The 20,265-nt window shown below is 36.1% G+C and overlaps 1 protein-coding gene across 4 annotated transcripts in view; it reads left to right on the top strand.

Moving 5' to 3' along the window:
* Positions 1–20,265, top strand: part of MRE11 (MRE11 homolog, double strand break repair nuclease) — a 61,143-nt gene that overhangs the window by 13,718 nt on the left and 27,160 nt on the right. For all 4 annotated transcript variants that reach the window (XM_033121638.1, XM_033121637.1, XM_033121640.1 and 1 more), the window contains 8 exons: positions 1,789–1,903; positions 4,238–4,423; positions 5,338–5,509; positions 6,357–6,437; positions 8,714–8,840; positions 11,523–11,623; positions 12,819–12,992; positions 16,757–16,819. In XM_033121638.1, coding sequence (XP_032977529.1) covers positions 1,789–1,903; positions 4,238–4,423; positions 5,338–5,509; positions 6,357–6,437; positions 8,714–8,840; positions 11,523–11,623; positions 12,819–12,992; positions 16,757–16,819 — 1,019 coding nt within the window. The remainder of the gene's footprint in view (positions 1–1,788; positions 1,904–4,237; positions 4,424–5,337; positions 5,510–6,356; positions 6,438–8,713; positions 8,841–11,522; positions 11,624–12,818; positions 12,993–16,756; positions 16,820–20,265) is intronic.

Raw genomic sequence — 20,265 nt, 5'->3', positions numbered from 1 at the left:
ATACTATGAGAGAAATTGGGGGAAAATTTCATACTGTAGCCTCAACATAGATTTTATTATGTTTTGATTTTAGTATAAAAACCTTAGAAGATTTACTTCAGTTGTCTTTGTATATGTATTTAAAAGAATAATTATGATGAATAACTTAATTTGAATACTTTCTTGGGAGCTTACAGTTTTTGTCCAGCTTATAATTTCTCTAACAAGTAGAAAAGCATCGTGATTATATTTTAGAGACACAGAAAATGAGACTGAGGTATTATGTCTGATTTTACATTTACAGAGCAGAAAATCAAATACATATTTTTTAGAAAGCTACTAACAGATGTTTTAATTACTACAATGTTAGAGATCATAACTGCAGAAACTGGTTGATCCTCTCAACTTTTCAGACTAAAGACATCCTATTATGCTTCAGTCATCCATTTTATCTCAAACTCTCATCTTGTTTTGTTTCCTTAACTGCACTCTATCCTCCATCTCCTACTCTCACCCCCACCCCTTCTCTGTATATTCTAGGACTTTTTTTATAGTTTGCAAATTCCCTCATATCATCAGCTTCTCTGAATATGCCTTTATTCTCTGACCTTCAGTGAAGCTGACTGGCCCCTGAGGTTACTCTGTCCCACAGAGTTCTTTCAGAACCCTTTATGGGCTTCAGGGCAGAAGAGAAGGGTGCTCCTTGCCACCACTTCCTTTCCTGCCTACAAATGTCCCGCCCTCTAGAAGCTAATTGCCAGATGGCTAAACTGCCTTCTCCTTTCCCCCAAATTGTTTACCTCCCTACCAGTTTTGTGAGTGTTCTCAGTGCTTCAAGACTTAAATAGATGGACCTTCTGATGCCCTGGATTTTATGCCTGACCCTTGTTAGCCTTTCTTTCAGGGCCTTCTCTAATCACTATATAAAGTAGCAACCTTGTACCACATTGATATTCCCTATCTTAGTTAGCATCCTGACTTTCCCCTCTTTTATAATATTTAAAATTGTAATTTGTGTTTGTTTACTTGTTTTTGTTGGCTTCCACTAGACTAAAGCAATCCTTTAGGGTAGAGGAAGAATTCTTTAAAAGACATTAAATTATTCAAAAGCAGTTTTTTTAAATTTGAAAACAATATATATAAGACTTTTAAATACATTTACTTTTTATCTCATCCCTTTTAATATCTCTTTCTGTGTATTTTATAATGTTTATTTTAGATCAAAAGTACTAAAATATATACTTAGAATAAGTAAAAGGATAGTGAAAAACATTATTTTTCAGATTTTGAAGGTATGTAAGCTTGACATGGAAAACATTCTTTGAATGCATCTAACTGCTCAGCAGTTGTCATACAATAACCTGGAACATATTCATGTGTAAATACCATGTTTCCCCGAAAATAAGACCTAGCCGGACAATCAGCTCTAATGCGTCTTTTGGAGCAAAAATTAATATAAGACCCGGTATTATATTACATTATTTTATGTTATATTATGTTATATTATATTATACCTGGTCTTATATAAGACCCGGTCTTATTTTACTATAAGACTCTTATAGTAAAATAAGCTCTTATAGTAAAATAAGACCGGGTCTTATATTAATTTTTGCTCCAAAAGACACATTAGAGCTGCTTGTCCGGCTAGGTCTCATTTTCAGGGAAACATGGTTAATGATTCCAGACTTCAAATATATCTTTAATAGGAAAACGAAATACTTCGAGAAGCACATAATTTAGAAGCAAAACATATTCATTTTTAAAACCAAATGAGAAACCAGTTTTAAAGTAATGTAATGTCCATTTCAGGATCTATTCCAGATGAAAGACTGTATCGAATGTTCCTCAATAAGAAAGTAACCATGTTGAGACCAAAAGAAGATGAGAACTCTTGGTTTAACTTATTTGTAATTCATCAGAACAGGTAAAAGTATTCTCTGGAAATTTTCAAGTCAAGTGTTGAGGTTCCCCAAATCTGTTTCCAAGCTTACCTATTTGAGTAAAATGTTCTTGTCCTTTGAAAGTTGTCAGTGCAGGGTTGGTCAAAACTTAGATATGCTTTGTGTGATTGTGTTTTGAAATTGTTTTCAATATGTATTCATACCTATAAAAGAATATTTATGGCCTATGGATGAGGGATGAGAATAACCATAAAACGAATATTCTTTAACTCAGCAAAGAAGTGAGCACCACTACTGCATTGTCCCATGCCCTTCCTAGACCCCACCTCTTTCCGCATACCCCAGAGGGAAGCACAATCTTCAATTTTTATTTTCTCGGTCCATTGTTTTCCTTTATTGTTTAATCACATATATGTCCATAATGAGTATTTTCTTTAAATTTGGTATAAATGGAACCGTGTTATGTATTTTGCAGCTGGCTTATTACATTGAACTTTATGTTACTAAGATTTGTCCCTTTTGATGCTGAGAAGTGTAACTCATTTTTGCTGATGTAGACAGTTATACTTTTCAACTGTTCGTGACTGTTTTGTGTTATTTCCAGATTTTTGCTTTTTAAAATCTTCTTACGAACATTCTTATACATATGTGCAAGCATTTCTCCAGAATATTAAATATATTAATAGCTAGATCAGCTTTCTTTTGTAAGTAGTTTTAAGAAGTTTAATCTATTGCTAGGGTGCAGGATTGATTGAAAGGAATAGAGACTTGAAGAAGCAAGATTTATTAGGTGATCATGACAGTAAAAATGTGTGAGATGGTAACAGTGATGGCAGTGAGAATGATATGTAAGGGGAAAAGCTGAGAAGTTATTAAGGAAGAATCGAAAGGGATTTGGGTTTGATTTTCATACCCTAGATACATGTTTTCTACATAAAAATATTCCTAGATCGCTGATTCTGCTGCTTCTCTGATTTCACTTCCTGCTCTCCCTGTATTCATTCTGTTCAGCCACACTGATCTCCTTGGTGTTTTTGAAATCACTAAACATATTACCTCCTCTGTACCTTTGCCGTCTGCTTGTCCCTCTGCTTAGGTCTTTCTTCCCTTCCATGCTGATCCCTCATCTCAGTTCTTTGCTCATTTATCACCTGTCAGAGAGGCCTTTCCTGACCACCCTGTGTACAGTAACATCCCCCTTCCATGTCACTTTTCCTTTTATTTATCTTTATAGCATCTATCACTACCTGACCTGACAAATTATATATATATATACACACACACATACATCCACATATGCATATACATCTTATATTGTTGCTAGTTTCCCCCACTAGAACTAGAACAGGACTTGGTTCACTGCTGTGTCTTCAGTATCTAGAAGAAGCCTGGGACACCTGGCACACAGTAGACACTCAGTAAATATTTTTTGAATGAATGAATATTGGTTCGCATTAAATGAATGCTAGGTCAAAGTATTTGAACACTTTTACTTAAATTCCCAACGATGTAAGTCAGTGTTAGCAAACACTTTTCCTTCTTGTCTTCACTTACCTTGGGTTTTCACATCTTTCAATGACAACAACTAATGTAGGTATAAAACCAGAGTTTGCGCATCAATTATGCACATGATATTTTACTTAATATGCAAAACTCTTATCTCTTATGTAAGATTGTCATTCTTAACCTTCATTATTTTTATAATCAGTAAAAGAAACATGTTAAAAAAATGGACACGTTGGGGTGGCCGGTTAGCTCAGTAGGTTGGAGCACGGTGCTCTTGACAGCAAGGTTGCCGGTTCGATCCCCACATGGGCCACTGTGGGCTGTGCCCTCCACAGCTAGATTGAAACAACTACTTGACTTTGAGCTGACGGGTCCTGGAAAAACACACTTAAAATAAATAAAAGTTTTTTTTAAAAAATGGACCTATTTAGAGACTTGTTTTTATTATACAAAGTTTAGGCTTGACTCATTTTCATTTTCTGTATTTATTTATTCATTCTTTGGTGTATAATCAGACCGTTTTACAGGTTTTTACTATTGATAGAGCACATGCCTTTCTGACTTGCCCAAAGTGGGTTATTCCTCGTAAAGCCTTTTGTGATCTGCCTCCAAATGTAGAATTGACTGCTTTCTCTTTTTGTGCCTTTTACTTGTCTGTGTCCTGCAAATTTGTAAGCCCTTTGAGGGCAGGAATTAGATAGTATTTTTGTATTCTCAATCCCTTGCCCAATTTTGGCACATAGAAGTTATGTAATGAAAGGAGAAAAAAAAAGATCTGTATTTACTTAATATGAAATTTTCTGTATATCTCTGAATATTTATATTATTCAATTTTAAAAATCTTGGTATAGGAGTAAACATGGAAATACTAACTTCATTCCAGAACAATTTTTGGATGACTTCATTGATCTTATTATCTGGGGCCATGAACATGAGTGTAAAATAGCTCCAACTAAAAATGAACAACAACTCTTTTACATATCACAACCTGGAAGTTCAGTGGTTACTTCTCTTTCCCCAGGAGAAGCTGTAAAGAAGTAAGTAATTGTTATATTTTCCAAATCAATTTAAAAAAACAACAACTGCTGTAATATTCGAATCACCCCATAAGTTCAAAATACTGATGGTATTGTTATAAGATAGATTTGTTTACGAAGATTGATCATTTGATGTAGTCTTGCTATTTTCCCTGATTTTAAACTGTTTTCCACCTGGCAGCATCCCAGTGGGGTTAATGATTTTGCTGCTCATTAGGCAAATTAATGACTAACATTTTTATTTATTAAATTTCAAGTTAGAGGGCTATAGATGATTACTAATTTCACAATGTCCGTTTATAAACGTATTCACCTAATACCATTTATTAGATTTTTCTGGTTATAAATGCAATATTATAGCTTATCTTATTTCTCTTAATTCTTTGGGGGAATTATGTGATAAAGTAGTTAATGTGATTAAACTCATTTCTCAGTTTTTAGAACAGGTTTCATCCATTTATCCACTCAAGTTCTGATTGTTACGACGAAAATAGGTTTTAAAAATGTGGTAGTGGGATGTAAGTTTGCTGCTTTTTCTCTTCATAGTTCTGCTGCTAATTTACTTTGTGTGTGTGTACATGTATACACACAACACATAATATATGTAATAATGTATATTATATATATTACTATCATCGTCCTGATAGCATTTTATTTCCTTATTGTTATATCTCTCTTCTACTAAACTGTATATTTAATGATGGATGAGTGGATTTTATTCTGATGAAGAAGAATATTTAATATTTTTTCCTGTGATATAACATTAAGATTAAATTGCTAGAAATATTTTTTAAGGGTATGATTTTTATAAAGAAATATTTTGTAGAAACTTAGAAATGTGATAGTTTTGGTGTGCACATTTTCCTGAGGAAATTTACAATGTGACTAGGCTTTCATTTCCCTCCTCATTTCAGACATGTTGGTTTGCTGCGTATTAAAGGAAGGAAGATGAATATGCAGAAAATTCCTCTTCACACAGTGCGGCAGTTTTTTATGGAGGATATTATTCTGGCTGATCATCCAGACATTTTTAACCCAGATAATCCTAAAGTAACTCAAGCCATACAAAACTTCTGTTTAGAGAAGGTAATTCTAGATAAAGGTCAATGAGATCTACTTTAGTTGAGAGATTATTGACATTGAATCAGTAGAGTAGAGGGAAGTCATATTTGTTCCAGTCTCATGAAGTGTGTAAGGAGGCAGTATTGTTTAATAAATGAGTTTAGTTATACCAAAGATCTTTTTTTTTAAGTCTTCAAGATGAAGGAATGTTATCTATAGAAGAAATGTAATGAAGCCCCTCTCCTAGTTTCTTTCCTCTTTCTGAAAAACATTTACATAATCTTTTCTCTCTTTTTATCCTGATTTGATAATTTGTTCGTGTTAAATAAAGTAATTCACCCAGTATCCCAGCTTTACTAGCCACATGTAAGTCACATAACTGAAAAGTTTGAGGGTACGCTGGTTTCAAGATGACAAGATTCAGAAATTAAAATGAAGATTGTGGGTTTCTCTGTCTCTATTTCTAGCCCCATGCCACCCGTTCTGATGGTTTCTGTCTTACTGTCACCACAAAGAAGGCATTTTCACTTCATTGGCCCACAGACTTATGTTATCCTACAGCTGAATCGTTTTTCCCAGTAGTTCCAGATAAACACCTAGCATTAAGTTTCACTGGACTGAGGTCATGTACTTCTCCCTAAACCCAATTTCTGAAACCAGGGAGATGGAAGATGAGGTAGTTGATCATTCCTGGGTCAGGGAGCCCACAATCTCTCAACCTTGGCACAATTGATATTTTAGACTTGGTAATTTCCTTGTTACAGGAGGTTGTTGTGTGCATTGTAGAATTTTAACAATATCCTCTCCGACCTCTACCCACTAGATGCCAGTAGTATCCCTACCCCAGTCATGACAATATTTTTATTTTGAGATTGAAGAAATGATTGAGAATGCTGAACGGGAACGTCTGGGAAATCCTCAACAGCCAGATAAGCCCCTTATACGACTGCGGGTAAGTCCTATTTTAGATCAATTAAACTTGATTGGTTTTCCGAGGATAGTATTGCTGAGTTTATTTCGCTCTGTCACACACCTTTGCCCATGGCGATCCTGCTGTGTGGAATGTGCTTCTCTCCTTCTCCCATACTAGGTCCTTCAACATGCATGGAAAGCTTCCCCTCTTCAGAGGCCTTCCTTGACCTCCCTCAGAATTGATGCTTTTTCTTCTGTGTCGTCAGTCTACTCTGCACATACTTCTTACAGCACCATTCACATTCTGCTTACAATTATTTATGTGTCTGTGTTCCTAGTCAGCTTGCAGATTTCTTGACAACCAAGGTTGTGTTTTATTCATGGCCGTATTGCTCCCACCCTTAGCGGAGTGCTTAGCACATTGTGGATACTCAATAAAGTTTGCTTAATGAACATGTTTTATGAAAGCTTTTAGGAGCAAAAAATTACAAATGCAGCTAGGCTGGACTATAATTGTTAAAATGTTGAAGAGTTTTGGGGAGACCCAATAGCTTGAGCATTTCACATTTTCTGTTTTATAACATGGCGTCTGTATAGATGGCCTGGGTAATGCAAACGTAGTTGCATTGGGGGAAGCACATTTATCAGGGCAGAAGATCCCATGTTTCTCCTCTACGTTTGCCTGATGTCATTAGAATCAACCAGACTTAAATAGAAAATTAGTATTTCTTTTCCTAAACACGGTGAATTATTAATTCATTCATGAAACAAAAAAAGAGATTTTTCATGTACGTAATATTCCAAAAGTACCCTGTGTGGATTAGAGGACCCTCATTAATTCATCGATTCAGTGAACGAATATTTATTAAGTACCTTCTGTTTTGCATGATGCGGGCCACAGTGATGCTAAAACAGTGAGGTTTTGAACTTGTGGAGCTTACGGGAGGTGGAGGTGTGAGACATAATAAACAGCAAATAAATGACAAATGTCAGCTCATGCTAAGTGTGATGAAGAGTGTCAGTGGGTGGAGGTTAGGGAATAGTCTGGATAGGCTGGTGATGTGGTACCGGTTCCACATCACCAAGTAATGCCGGTTCCCAGAGCATTACTTAAGAACGGCTAGTTTAGGAAAGTGATGACAGTTGACCCTTGAGCAATATGGATTTGAACTGTGTGGGTCCACTTATATGTGGAGTTTTTTCAGTAACTGCTGTAAATGTATTTTCTCTTATCATTTTCTTAAGAACATTTTCTTTTCTCTAACTTACTTTATTGTAAGAACACAGTATATAATACAAATAATATACAAAATATGTATTAACTGTTTATGTTATCGATAAGGCTTCTGGTCAACAATAGGCTATTTATTAATAGTTAAGTTTTGGGGGGAGTTAAAAGTTATACATGGATTTTCGACTGTGTGGAGGGTTGGCGTCCCTAACCCCCAGTTTGTTCAAGGGTCAACTGTGTATCTCTTAGAAAGAAATGTAGTATTTGTAAAGGTCTTTCTACCACTACAAACTTCTTTAAAAAGAGATTCCCTTGAGAGCAGTTTTGAGTTCTAATTAGATACTGTATTTGAAGGTAATCATTTCTCAAAACTCACAGATTTGATTCCTACATGGATTTTTTCCAGCATTTATTCTTGTCAAGTGTGAAAGCATATCCCTGTGATAGACCAATTAACTAATGCATCTAGGGCCTGCATTTTATTTTGGTGGGGAATTTTCATTCTGTTTGGAACATTTAAAAATTTGCTTAAAAATTCCACCTCCTTGGGGCGGCCAGATGGCCCAATTGGTTAGAGCATGAGCTCTGAACAACAACATTGCTGGTTCAATTCCCACATGGGATGGTGGGCTCTGCGCCCTGCAACTAAAGATTGAGAATGGCAACTGGACTTGGAGCTGAGCTGCGCCCTCCATAACTAGATTGAAGGACAATGACTTGGAGCTGATGGGCCCTGGAGAAAACACTGTTCCCCAATATTCCCCAATAAAAAAATTTTTACAAAGTCACCTCCTTTTCAGATAGTATTCCTGGTGCCTAGATTATTAATGTTATGGGGAGAAGTACTCATTCCTACATCGTGGGAATTCTTCCTGTGTCTTGAGTCCATTGAACAGAGTGTTTTGTGTAAGCTTATAAAACCTTTGAAGCTTTATTTTTTTCAGTAGAATAAATAGTATAATACCATCATCTTTAACATGAATTGTAGAACATTAATTTATTAACTTAAAAGTATTGAGCATAAACCTAAATTGAAATGGTAAACTCTTGCTTCCTAGCCTTCAGAGCTTATTCTGTATTTCCAGGTGGACTATAGTGGAGGTTTTGAACCTTTCAGTGTTCTGCGCTTTAGCCAGAAATTTGTGGATCGAATAGCTAATCCAAAAGATGTCATCCATTTTTTCAGGCGTAGAGAACAAAAGGAAAACACGGGTAAGCTAGTTATTTTTACAAATTAAAAACTGCTCTTACAGGGTTTATGTAAATCTATCTTTAGTAAAAGAAGTATAAAATAATGGAAAATGTTTTAGTATGATTCTTTCAAATATCTTAGACAAATAAACTGATAGTTGGAATAATCTGTCTTCTAAAAATTAGATAGCCACCATTCTTAAACTTGTTGGATATCAATAAAGAAATGGAAGCCTTCTCTATAGACATGGTTTTTTAAGTGGTGCTGCTTAGTAATATGCAGACTTTAGAAATTTATTGCTCAAAATAAATATTATTTACTATGCATTATTGTTCAGAGAAAACACTCTGAAATTTTGCATTATTAAGTATTATTAAGTATTTCAGCTTTAGCGTATATAGTGATTTAGGAAGACTCCAGTCTTTTGAAATATGAGGTGTGCTATAGTTCAATGTTTCTGATGATCAGGTAATTAGTTTTAATTAAATTTTATAAAAACTAATTGGCCTTATTTTAGCATTTGTAAAAAATGCTAAAGGGTCTGACTGAAGCAGTTGACCCTTGAACAACACAGGTTTGAACTGCAGGTTTGGACTTTTTGTTCAATAAATACATATAATTCTGTATGTGTATTTTCCTTATGACTTTCTTAAGAACATTGTCTTTTCTCTAGTTTCCTTTATTGTAAGAATGCAGTATGTAATATATATATATAAAATACAAAATAAGCATTAACCTACTGTTTATGTTGTTGGTAAGGCTTCCAATCCATAGTAGGTTATAAGTAGTTAAGTTTTGGGAGAATCAGAAGATACACGGATTTTCAACTATGGTGGGGGTAGGCATCCCTAACCCCCAAGCTGTTCAAACGTTAACTGTAGTGCCTCTTCATAAAAATACGTTAAATATAGAGGCTCTTCTCCTTAGAGCTATTGAGTCAGAATTTTCATAGAAAAATATGGCCTTTGTTTACAAGTAAGCTACCTAGGCTTTTATTAACTTGGATTGAATGGGCTCCTATTTTGAATGTCAAATTGTGGTGAAAATTGTGTATATTGTTAATTCAACTTGAAATAATCATTTAGATATTTAAATGCAGCTCATAGAATACTGTTTTAGGGGAAGAAATCCGTATCAGAGAATTATGGTTTCATGCTATGAATTTAATTAGTTACTTATTGATAGTACTTTAGTTGTCTATTTTTATCAATTCCTTGACATTTTGTGGATGTAGCATTCATAAGAGTATGGAATGTAGAACTAGCACCTTGTGTTACTTGAGTTTGATCCATAGTAAGTTTCATTCTAATGATTCCTTTTTTTTGTTTAAACATAAATTGCTGAGTTGAAACAATGACCTATTTGTATGTTTTGAAAGAATTTTTTGTTGTTTTAAACAGCTCTGCTACTTAGCTACATGTGTGACATTTTGCAAATTACCTTTCTGATGTCTGTAAAATCAGTAAAATAACTGTGCCTCATGGAGTGTTGTGAGGCTTAGTTGATGTACTGTGTGCAGATGGTCCTAACATAGTGTCTGGCATTGTATAACGTAGTAATCCTATTTATTAAGTCACATTAATTCTACTGTCTTGAAATTCAACAAAGATTTCTGTTCCCTTGTCCTCACCACTTTTCAAGAGGCGCCCTGAATTTTGTGCCTGTTTACCCTCTAGGCTGTTGCATATACTTTTTCCTCTGCCTAATATGTATATATATGTGTGATTGGTGAGTGAATCTTACTTGATTCAAATGATAGCTGCATTGGATATCTGCACGTTACTTTCAACCTTCTTTGAGAAGAATTAGTTTGTTCTCTGTGTGTCTTACTCTGTTCTTACCTCTGTTGTAGCGCTAATCACATTGTATTTTAATCATCTGTTCTTGTGGGCAGGGATCCTATTTTTTTATCATTCCTTTTTCAACACCAGGTCTGACACCTAGGCAGTGACTATTGATTTCCCTGACAAAGGTTATGAGCAGAACAGATACTGGAGCCTATGCTTCTTGAATTCCTCCCCAGTACTCTTTTTATTCCTTACATACTGTTTTTTGAGACAACCATCCTGCTTAGGAATGCAGCCAAAGTGCCTTAAGCATACATCTCATTTATCTCACAGAATATTAAAAAGGTATGTACATGTGGGCTGAGATTTAATTAAATGAATAACTTTTACTGTTTTATCAAGGATATTTTTAAGTGAAACTGGCTTGTTTCGTTCTGTTCTGAACTGTGAGTATATGGTGGTGACTATTAGTACAGTTCTGAGTGACTGCATTGGCTCTTCCTAAGGCACCAGCAGTTTTACCGACGATTGCTTTTGACTTAGTAGTGCAAATGCCTCTATAATGGAAAAGGTAAATAACACCTTAGTATTGTTATGAAAGTAGTCTTGATCTTGAGCACCCCCTGAAATGGTTTGGGGACCTCCCCGCCCCCCAGAGGTCTGTGGACCATCCTGTGAGAATAGTTGATAAGAGATATACCACTTGGAAATATGGAAAAAAAAATACAGACTTTGGGGAAAAGACTGTGGCTATTAGCAGAAATGTCATGTTTTTACCTCAGAATTGACCACATTGAGCAAGCTGACAGTTGATAAAGTTTGGCCATCCCTTCTGCACTGACAGCAACCTTCATTGAGTTTGGGCAGTTGAACGTAATAGAAGCTGCTGTGTTTTCATGGACTTCTTTTTTCTAGGAGAAGAGATCAACTTTGGGAAATTCATTACAAAGCCTTCAGAAGGACTAACTCTAAGGGTAGAAGACCTTGTAAAACAGTATTTTCAAACTGCAGAGAAGGTAATTTAATTACAGTTCACATTTTGAGTAATGGCGATCTTTTAATAACAGATTTTAATTTAGGATATGTATAATTGATAGTTTAAATAAAAGGAATGTTTCCATGGAGTAAGGAGGGTGGCAGTTAATTACATTCGTTTATAGCTATTGTACACCAAGAAAAACTAGATGCTTAATTAATGTTATTTATTAATGTTATTATTGTCGCTATTATTGTTGATGTTGTTACCCTCTTTCTTTTTATCTCTACTGCATAAGTCTGAATCCAGGATTTTCTTTTCTTGCATCTTGAACTTGATGTAAGTTCAGAATAACTTTATTAATAATATAGTTGCAGGGTGGTGAAGTTACTTTTATTGTCACGAGTATATGCCTCTTTAAGATCTTTAGTTATATTGTTATCTTATCGTTGCTGAAACAAATTTCCACAAACGCTGTGGTTTAAAACAACACAAATTTATTAACAGTCTGTAGGTGAGAAACCTGACATTGGTCTCACTGGACTAAAATCAGAGTGTCAGCAGGGCTGAGTTCCTTTCTGCACGCCTTGAGGTAGAATCCATTTCTTTGCCACCTTCTTTCTAGAGGTGCCCACATTTCGTGGCTCATGGCCCCCGTCTTCCATCTTCAAAGCTAGCACCATTGTATCTCTCTGGCCATTTTTCTTGAATTACTGCTCTCTGACACCTTTCTTCTGCCTCCCTCTTCCACTTTTAAGAATATTGGTGATTATACTGTGCCCACCTGGATAGTCCCTGATAATCCGATTTTACAGCCAGCTGATTAGCAACCTTAATTTCATCTATAACCTTAGTTCTCCTTTGCCATGTAACATATTCACAGGTCCCAGAGATTAGAATGTGGACATCTTTAGGGGGCCTTTATTCTCCCCACCACACTGGTTAATCCAATCTCTCTTAATCATCCGCTGCCACTTCTGGCCTCTGTCGCCCAGCCACTCAGGCCTCTGCATTTTCACCTGCCCGGTACTATGTTCTTGTTTCTACCTTGCTTTATCTGGTTCTTCATTACTGTCCATTGTTTTGTTTTGTTTTCCTTTCTTTTACTTTCAATAGCTAGATAAGTGTTTTGTCCTTTTCCACCTGGAAACGTCATACTATAACTTTCCTTGCTCATGCAGAATTATTTTGTGAGGAATATTTGCTACATCCAGTGATTTGTATCTCTCTTACAGAATGTGCAACTCTCACTTCTAACAGAGAGGGGAATGGGTGAAGCAGTACAAGAATTTGTGGACAAAGAAGAGAAAGATGCCATAGAGGAATTAGTGAAATTCCAGTTGGAAAAAACACAGCGATTTCTTAAAGAGCGTCATATCGATGCCCTAGAAGATAAAATCGATGAAGAGGTGAGTAACTGATTTGGGGGGATAAGTCTGTTCAGACAGTGTCTTAAGTGTAGCTCTGAGTTTCTTTCTGGTAAACCACTAGTTAGTTTCTCTGACTTGTTTAGTTTCCTAATCTATGAAGTTGAGATCATAAAATGATGAAATTAGAAAAATGTCTAATAAGTGTCTTAAATATGATTGACACCCAATAAATGTTAGTTTTGTTCCCCGTAGATAGTATTGTCTCTTGAAGATCATGAAAGTGTTTTAAAATGAACCTTGTGGCATGAAAATTTCTACTCATTTCAAATTTTTAGTAAGTTTTGATTGAGATTTTGAATTTCATCTAGAAAATAAGTTTCTCTCTAAGCATAAAAGTAGTGGAAAAAATCGCAGAGGAAAAGCTCTTTAGATTTAACCATAAAAATTTTAAATGTTTGCATGTGAAATTGTCAAAAACCAATTAGAAAGTATTGACATGGAGGAAATATTTGCATGTAGGCAGAAAAAGGGTTAATATTCCTAATATAATATTAAAGTGCTCTTATAAATCTTAAGAAAAATATTAAACATTTCAGTGGAATAATGAACAAAGGACAGGAATAAGTGGTTCACGAAAGAAACATAAGTGGCTAATAAGCATATGAAAATAGTGTTTAGCCTAGGATGATCAAAAGAAACTCAAAATTAAATGTCTGTTTAACCCTTGAACAACACGGGGGTTAAGGGTGCTGATCCCTGTGCAGTTGAAAATCCCCATTTAACTTTGACTCCACCAAAACTTAACTACAGTGATCCCTCAGTATCCGTGAGCCACTGGGTACAGGATCCCTCCCACAGAATTCACAGATACCAAATTTCACAGATACGAAAATCCCTTATAAAAACAATGCCTTAGATAAACAATCCCTTATGTGAAAAATAGAACAATGCATATATATAGTGGACTCTCCATATCCGTGGACTCCCAAGTTTGGGTAGAAAATACTATTTTTGACTCGCAGTTGGTTGAATCCACAGATGTGAAACCCCGTGATAGGGAGGGCCAACTGTATATTTATTGAAAAAAAGACAAATGTAAGTGGACCCATGCATTTCAAACCTATGCTGTTCAAGGGTCAACTGCATTTTTTATTTGTCAAAGCAGCAACAATTTGAGAAAAATATTTAGTACTCAGCTGGTAGGAGTACAAGTTTGAACAGCCGCTCAGAACACTGTTGGCACATCGAGCCTGCTCATTTCTCTCTGAAGGACAGCACTTTTGGTATGTTACATACCACCAAGAGCACTCTTACATCCTGTGTTATCTTTTAAAAAAATTGTTATTCCTGTATTTTCCTTCTTCTACTGAATCGGAACAAACATACTGTTATTTCTTTCAACAAACAAAATTGGGCCCTATTTCCCTTTAGGTACGACTCTATTTCTTTTTTCCTCTTTTACAGCAGAATCGCTTCAAAGACTGTTTTATATTTGCCGACCTGGTACTTCTCCCTCCTTTTTCTCTTAAACCCATCTATTCCCGGGGTTTTGATGCTATCATTCTAGTGAAACTATTCTTGTCAAGGTCACCGATGACCTTCATTGCTAAATCCACTGGCAGTTCTTCATCTTAAATCTCATTTGACATCTTGAGACCTTTTTTTCATTGACTTTTAGGACTCTACGTTCTTCTGGTTTTCTCCCTACCTCATTGTGTATTCTCAATTTCTATTGTTGATTCCTCTCATCTCTTCAACACCTTAAGTTGGAGTCCCCAGAGCTCAGACTTTGGACTCCTTCTTTATCTACACATTCCCATTGTCATTTCATCCAGCTTCCTGGCTTTAAGTACCATGTTTGGTGGTGACTTTCAGAAATCTAACCCAAATTTCTCCTCTAAACTCAAGACTTCTGTAGCCTGCTAGGTATTTCCACTTGGATGTTTACTAGATAACCTCAAACGTTTAACATTCCCGTCTGAATCACTAATTCTCAGCCTCTGCTCTCTCTGTAGTGTTCTAGTGGAAGCACCATTCTTTCATTTACTCAAACCAAAATCACTGAAGTCGGCCTTGACTCCTCTTTCTGTACCTGTATCTTGTCTATGAATCCTTTTGGCCCTACCTTCAGAATACACACATAATGTGACTATTTCTCACCACCTTCATCGCTATCAGCGGTCCAAGGCACCCCCAGAGAGCCTCCAAACTGGTCTTCCTGTTTCCGTCCTTGCCCTTCCTCCATTCCCTGTTCTGCCCTCAATTCAGCTGTCAGTGATTCTAATATATTTCAGAGGAAGTCATTCCTGCCTTAAAATAAGTCTTTATAGTTGCCCACAAGGCCATATTCAATCTGGCTTCCTGTGACTTCTTTACCTTCATAACTGCTTTAGCCACAGCGACCTCCTTGTTGTTTTATACCAGGCATGCTTCTGCCCCAGGGCACTTGCGTGTATTCTTTCAAGTAGAATGATTTTCCCCAGTTATTGGCAAGACTCATCCCCTACCTTTTAAAACCTTTGCTCGTGTATTACCCTTAGTGAAGCCTTTCATGTTCATCCTATTCAGATGCAACCCTGTCCTTCCTGCGTTAGTTTTCTCTGAACACTTACCACCTTTTGCAGAGATTTCACAGGGTCAGATATTTGAAAGGACTCATAAGACCGCACTGAGCATACTCACTTAAGGTTTTTATTTATAGGCAAATGACATAGTATAGGAAGAAAAAGAGTATAGGGAGGCATTTGGGAGCTGAGAGACACGACATAACTTCCCCATGTCCAGTTTGCACACAGTGTACCTGGATTGAACACCAAGATTTGTGCAGAAGTTCCCAGGGGATCTTTTATACCCCTCTGGTCACATAACCAATTCCTGCCTAACTGGTTATTTAGGGTGAAGACCACTACTGAATAAACTGGCCCTGGGAGTGCCAGAGGTTCCTCAGAGATGACTAACTTCCCAGTCTAACTGGAACTTGATCCTGCACGGTGACTTGATCCTTCTAAAATACAATACAATTTTTTGTTTTGTTTATTGACTACCCTTACACACACACACACACAGTCACTCTCACACACTGTAAGCTCTATGAGGGCAGAATTTTTAACTATTGTGGTCATTGTTGTATTCTTAATTCCTACAATTGCACTTGCTGCATAGTAGGAGCTTAGTAAATAGGAGCTGAGTAAATTAATAAATGGATGGAGCTTATGAATAACTACATAACTATAAACCTTGTGAGCGGGAACCAGTACATCCTACATGGTACCAGGACCATGGTCAGCAAACAGCAAACATTCAATAGTTGGCTGTTGATAAAGTGGACCTTCAGGGGCCCACCCACTTGAGACACCATTTCACAGACACCATTTCACAGATGTCTGCAGCTGTATGCACAAGAATGATTTGAGCAATGTAATAAATAATTCAAACCTGTTCAAAGAGAGATTTTAGACTACTTTACTGGGGTATACCACCCATAGCATATTAGAATTTTCCTTGGCAGTCTGACAGACTATTTTTCAGTGACTTGGAGCATTTTGGCAGCAGGTAATAAAATTTTGATTAGGGCTAATGTTTTTTATTTTTTTTTAGAGTACATTTCCTTACATTAAAATTTCAGAAAGCCACTGGGAAAATATAATTTCTTAAATCAATCTTTTGTGAGACAGAACTGTACTTAAATTTCCAAGTTTTATGTTGTAATGGAAACCATCTGTTAATCAGTTGTAGCCCATTATTGTATAAGTTACATTACAGAAATAAGCAACATGTTTGTGATTTACTCTGTTATAATCCAGGTACGTCGTTTCAGAGAAAGCAGACAAAAAAATGCTAATGAAGAAGATGATGAAGTTCGAGAGGTAATTTTTCTGCTGTAAATTCCTATACTTGTTTGTCAGTTTGTTAAATTAGAATAACTAGTAGGTTTATTTAGAATAGTCAGTCCACAGGACCTGAATTGGGTGAACAGGACAGAGCAGGGGGTGGCTGAGGACAGCTGCTTTTGACTTATTCCAGTTCAGCCTACAGATATTCTGCTTGCCAATATTCTCTTTTTTTCCTTTTGCTCTTGTCTAAAAGTTGTTTAATTGTGTGTGTTTGGGGGTGGGGTAGAGCTATCATATACCACAAGAACCCTTATTAATCAAAATTATAGCTAATTGTTATCAAAGCATCTTATCAGTATAAGGTAAAACCCTACCCCGTTGAGCTAATATTTGGGGCAAAAAGGAAGAAACTTAGTATTTTGGTTAGCAGCGTTATCATAGGTAAATGTACAGTGTCCCCTGGCCTTTCTAAAATGTTAAAATTAGCTTAATCACCATCATTTCTGTCTTTTCAGTCTCTGGAGTTTAGGAACTTGAGGTTAGCAACCATTTGCTTAAATTTGGGCCTCTATCTGGTACTTGGTGAATCCACGATTGAAATACGTTTTCTTTTCTTATTCTCCTTAAAGTTTTATGATTGCTATCTAGTATTTAAAAGTTATTTATATGCTGTTGGGATTTTGTCTTGATTGTTTTCATTCAACATTTTGTATAGAAGCTATTATGGGTAGCCATTCTGCTTTATATTAGTATTACAAATATGAAAAAAAGTATAGTGTGCGTCCACCAGAGATTCTCAGTTTAGTAGTTGAGACAGACATGTAGAAAGAGAATATATTAAACCATATGACCTGGAGGTTCATCCTCATTGAATTAGTGCGGCTGTTCTTAATAGTCCATTTTCGTTTCCTAAATAATTCAGAACTGTAGCAGACAGGTGGTGAATTTGAAAGAGTTGAGGCACTTGACACGCCCTCTAATTAACTTTTACAAATCCCACTCTTTTCTCTGTTACAATAAAAGAGGAATTACTAGGAGTTTTTCCCCCACCCCCTTAAATACTACTTTTGCTTTCAGCACACTGCTTCGCTATAAGTCAATACCTGAGACACTAAAAAGGAAAAGGAAAAGAACCTTGCTTAAGGAGATGGGGACGCTCAGTTTACTGTTTCCCCTGAACTCTTCCAATGAAACCCCTGTTTTAGTAGCTGAAATACCGATGTCCATTAGGTAACACCACAGCCTTTGATGTCAAGCAATTTTAGACCCTGAAATAGGAAAAAGCAGTTATCAAATAATTCTTCTGTACCATCTCTAGAGGCCATGAGATAGTCTCTAAGCCTTTAAAAATTTTAATAAAGCTTCCAAGTCTAAATCTGATTTACTTCATAATATGACATTACGTCCTTGCGATTTAGGATTTTAGATTGATCCAATAATGCTACTTACCTGGAATCTTAAGAAATAGGAAAGTGACATTTTTGGCTTTGTGTTTTTTTCTCTCCTCTGTCTTACAATAAAAGTTTGATATTTTGTGACTCTCCCCTTCCTCACCAAATTGTGTTCCAGTTTATTAGAATATGTATAGATATGAACAGTATAGTAACTCAGTTGTTAAACTTTCCCTAGAAAGAATATGCAGGAGAATCTTCTAAAAGTCTAGTTGTAAGTTTCGCAGATATCTTTCCCTTGTATTACTTACACTGTTTCCGTGGAGGGAGATAGGAAGTTTGGCAACAGAAACTAACCTGGCAGTGCTGCCGATACTCACTGCAGTTTCCCCGCACACACACACACACACACTCACACGCACACACTGTGCCTTACATTGTAGCCTTCAGTAATTGATTACCAAACTAAAAGCTACCACCATCCACTAAATTTCACACTCAACGTTCCTGACATCAAAGTCATTCTCCTAAATAAATGTACTGGTAAAAACAGAATTGATACCTACATGGCTTTTTTCATTACTGTTTTCCAGGGGGGAAAGGAAATGGTATTTGTTGCATTTTTGCTATATGCATTACTTACACATTATCTCAGTTTCCATTTTGCAAATGAGGAGACTGAGGCTAGACTGAAGGATACATGGTGGGGCTGGAATTTGCACCTATTTCTACTCCCAGGTATAGACTTTGCCACCATACTCTGTCCTGTCAAAATTTTATATTATAATAACATTAATATAGTGCATAGCCAATGAATGGCTAAAAATGTAAGACTGCTAGAACTATTAGGCAGCACATCAAAATCACTGTTCATAATAAGCCTAGATGCAACTGCCGTACCATTTATAAGATGGTTTTTGGAAGCCATGAGGAGGAGGATGTAGATTTGGGACCCTTTACCACATTTATTATATTTGTATTCATCTTACAGAGTGCCCTTATAGGAGAAAGAGAGCTTGAAAAGTGGCGAGAATGAATGCTACGGAGAAATGATTCCTGGTTCTTAGATTATTTCGCTTAAACTTGATTACCCTTTTCAGTTGAACAGGTTACAGAAATATTTCTTTCCAATGGATCCTTTGTGTTTGAAGCCACTAACCTCAGTTTTTCATTAACCTTTTAAAGAGTAAAGGTGAACATTTTATTCAAGGAAGGCAGCAGAGGTCATAACAAATGATATGTGGGAGTTTTTCAGAAGAAAGAACTTCTGGGTTTGGATTTTCAGCTTATATTTTAAGACTGGTAATCAGGGCTTCCTAGGTAGTTTTTTTGGCATTCCATGGGGTGTTATACATTTTCTCATTCTCAGCATACTATTTAGAACTTGACTTAATGGAGTTTGAGACTTTCCCAAGCTGTAATTTACAGCTTTGCAGAATCATTTAACTCAGAGTATGAATCCCAGTACCCTGCTAAAATGATTTAAGCAAAGAGGCAAACAAAAATATTAGCCCTTTTATTTAGAGAAAAAACATGCTTTAAGGTCTCTTGTTCACATGGAAAAACTCTTAAGTATTTTCTTTAATTATAAATTCACATTTAAATAAAAAGCCAAGCAATAATTATTTTAGGCTTTGCAGGCCCCATATGGTCTGTCTCATTTTTTTTACAATCCTTTAAAAATGTAAAAACTGTTCTTAGTCTGATCCACAGTCTATAGTTTCTCTGGTCTCTAATTTCTTATGTTCTATCCGAACATGAGGCAGGGTTGATAACGCCTCTTTCAAACTGTAATACCAAGTACTGTCAACAGAATGAAAAGGCATCCCACAGGACGGGAGAAGATATTTGCAAATCATATATCTGACACAGGATTAATATCCAGAATATAAAGAGCTCCTAAATTTAACAACAATAAAACAACCCAATTTAAAGGTGGACAAAGGACTTGGATAGACATTTTTCCAAAGAAGATATACATATAACCAGTAAGCACATGAAAAGATGTTCAACATTACTAATAGTTAGGGAATTGCTAATCAAAACATGAGACACCACTTCATACCCCGTAGGATGGCTATTATCCAA

The sequence above is a fragment of the Rhinolophus ferrumequinum genome, chromosome 11, assembly GCF_004115265.2.
Source record: "Rhinolophus ferrumequinum isolate MPI-CBG mRhiFer1 chromosome 11, mRhiFer1_v1.p, whole genome shotgun sequence".
Lineage (NCBI taxonomy): Eukaryota > Metazoa > Chordata > Mammalia > Chiroptera > Rhinolophidae > Rhinolophus > Rhinolophus ferrumequinum.
Note: the sequence above shows the minus strand (reverse complement) of the source record. Positions and strands in the feature narration are given on the sequence as shown.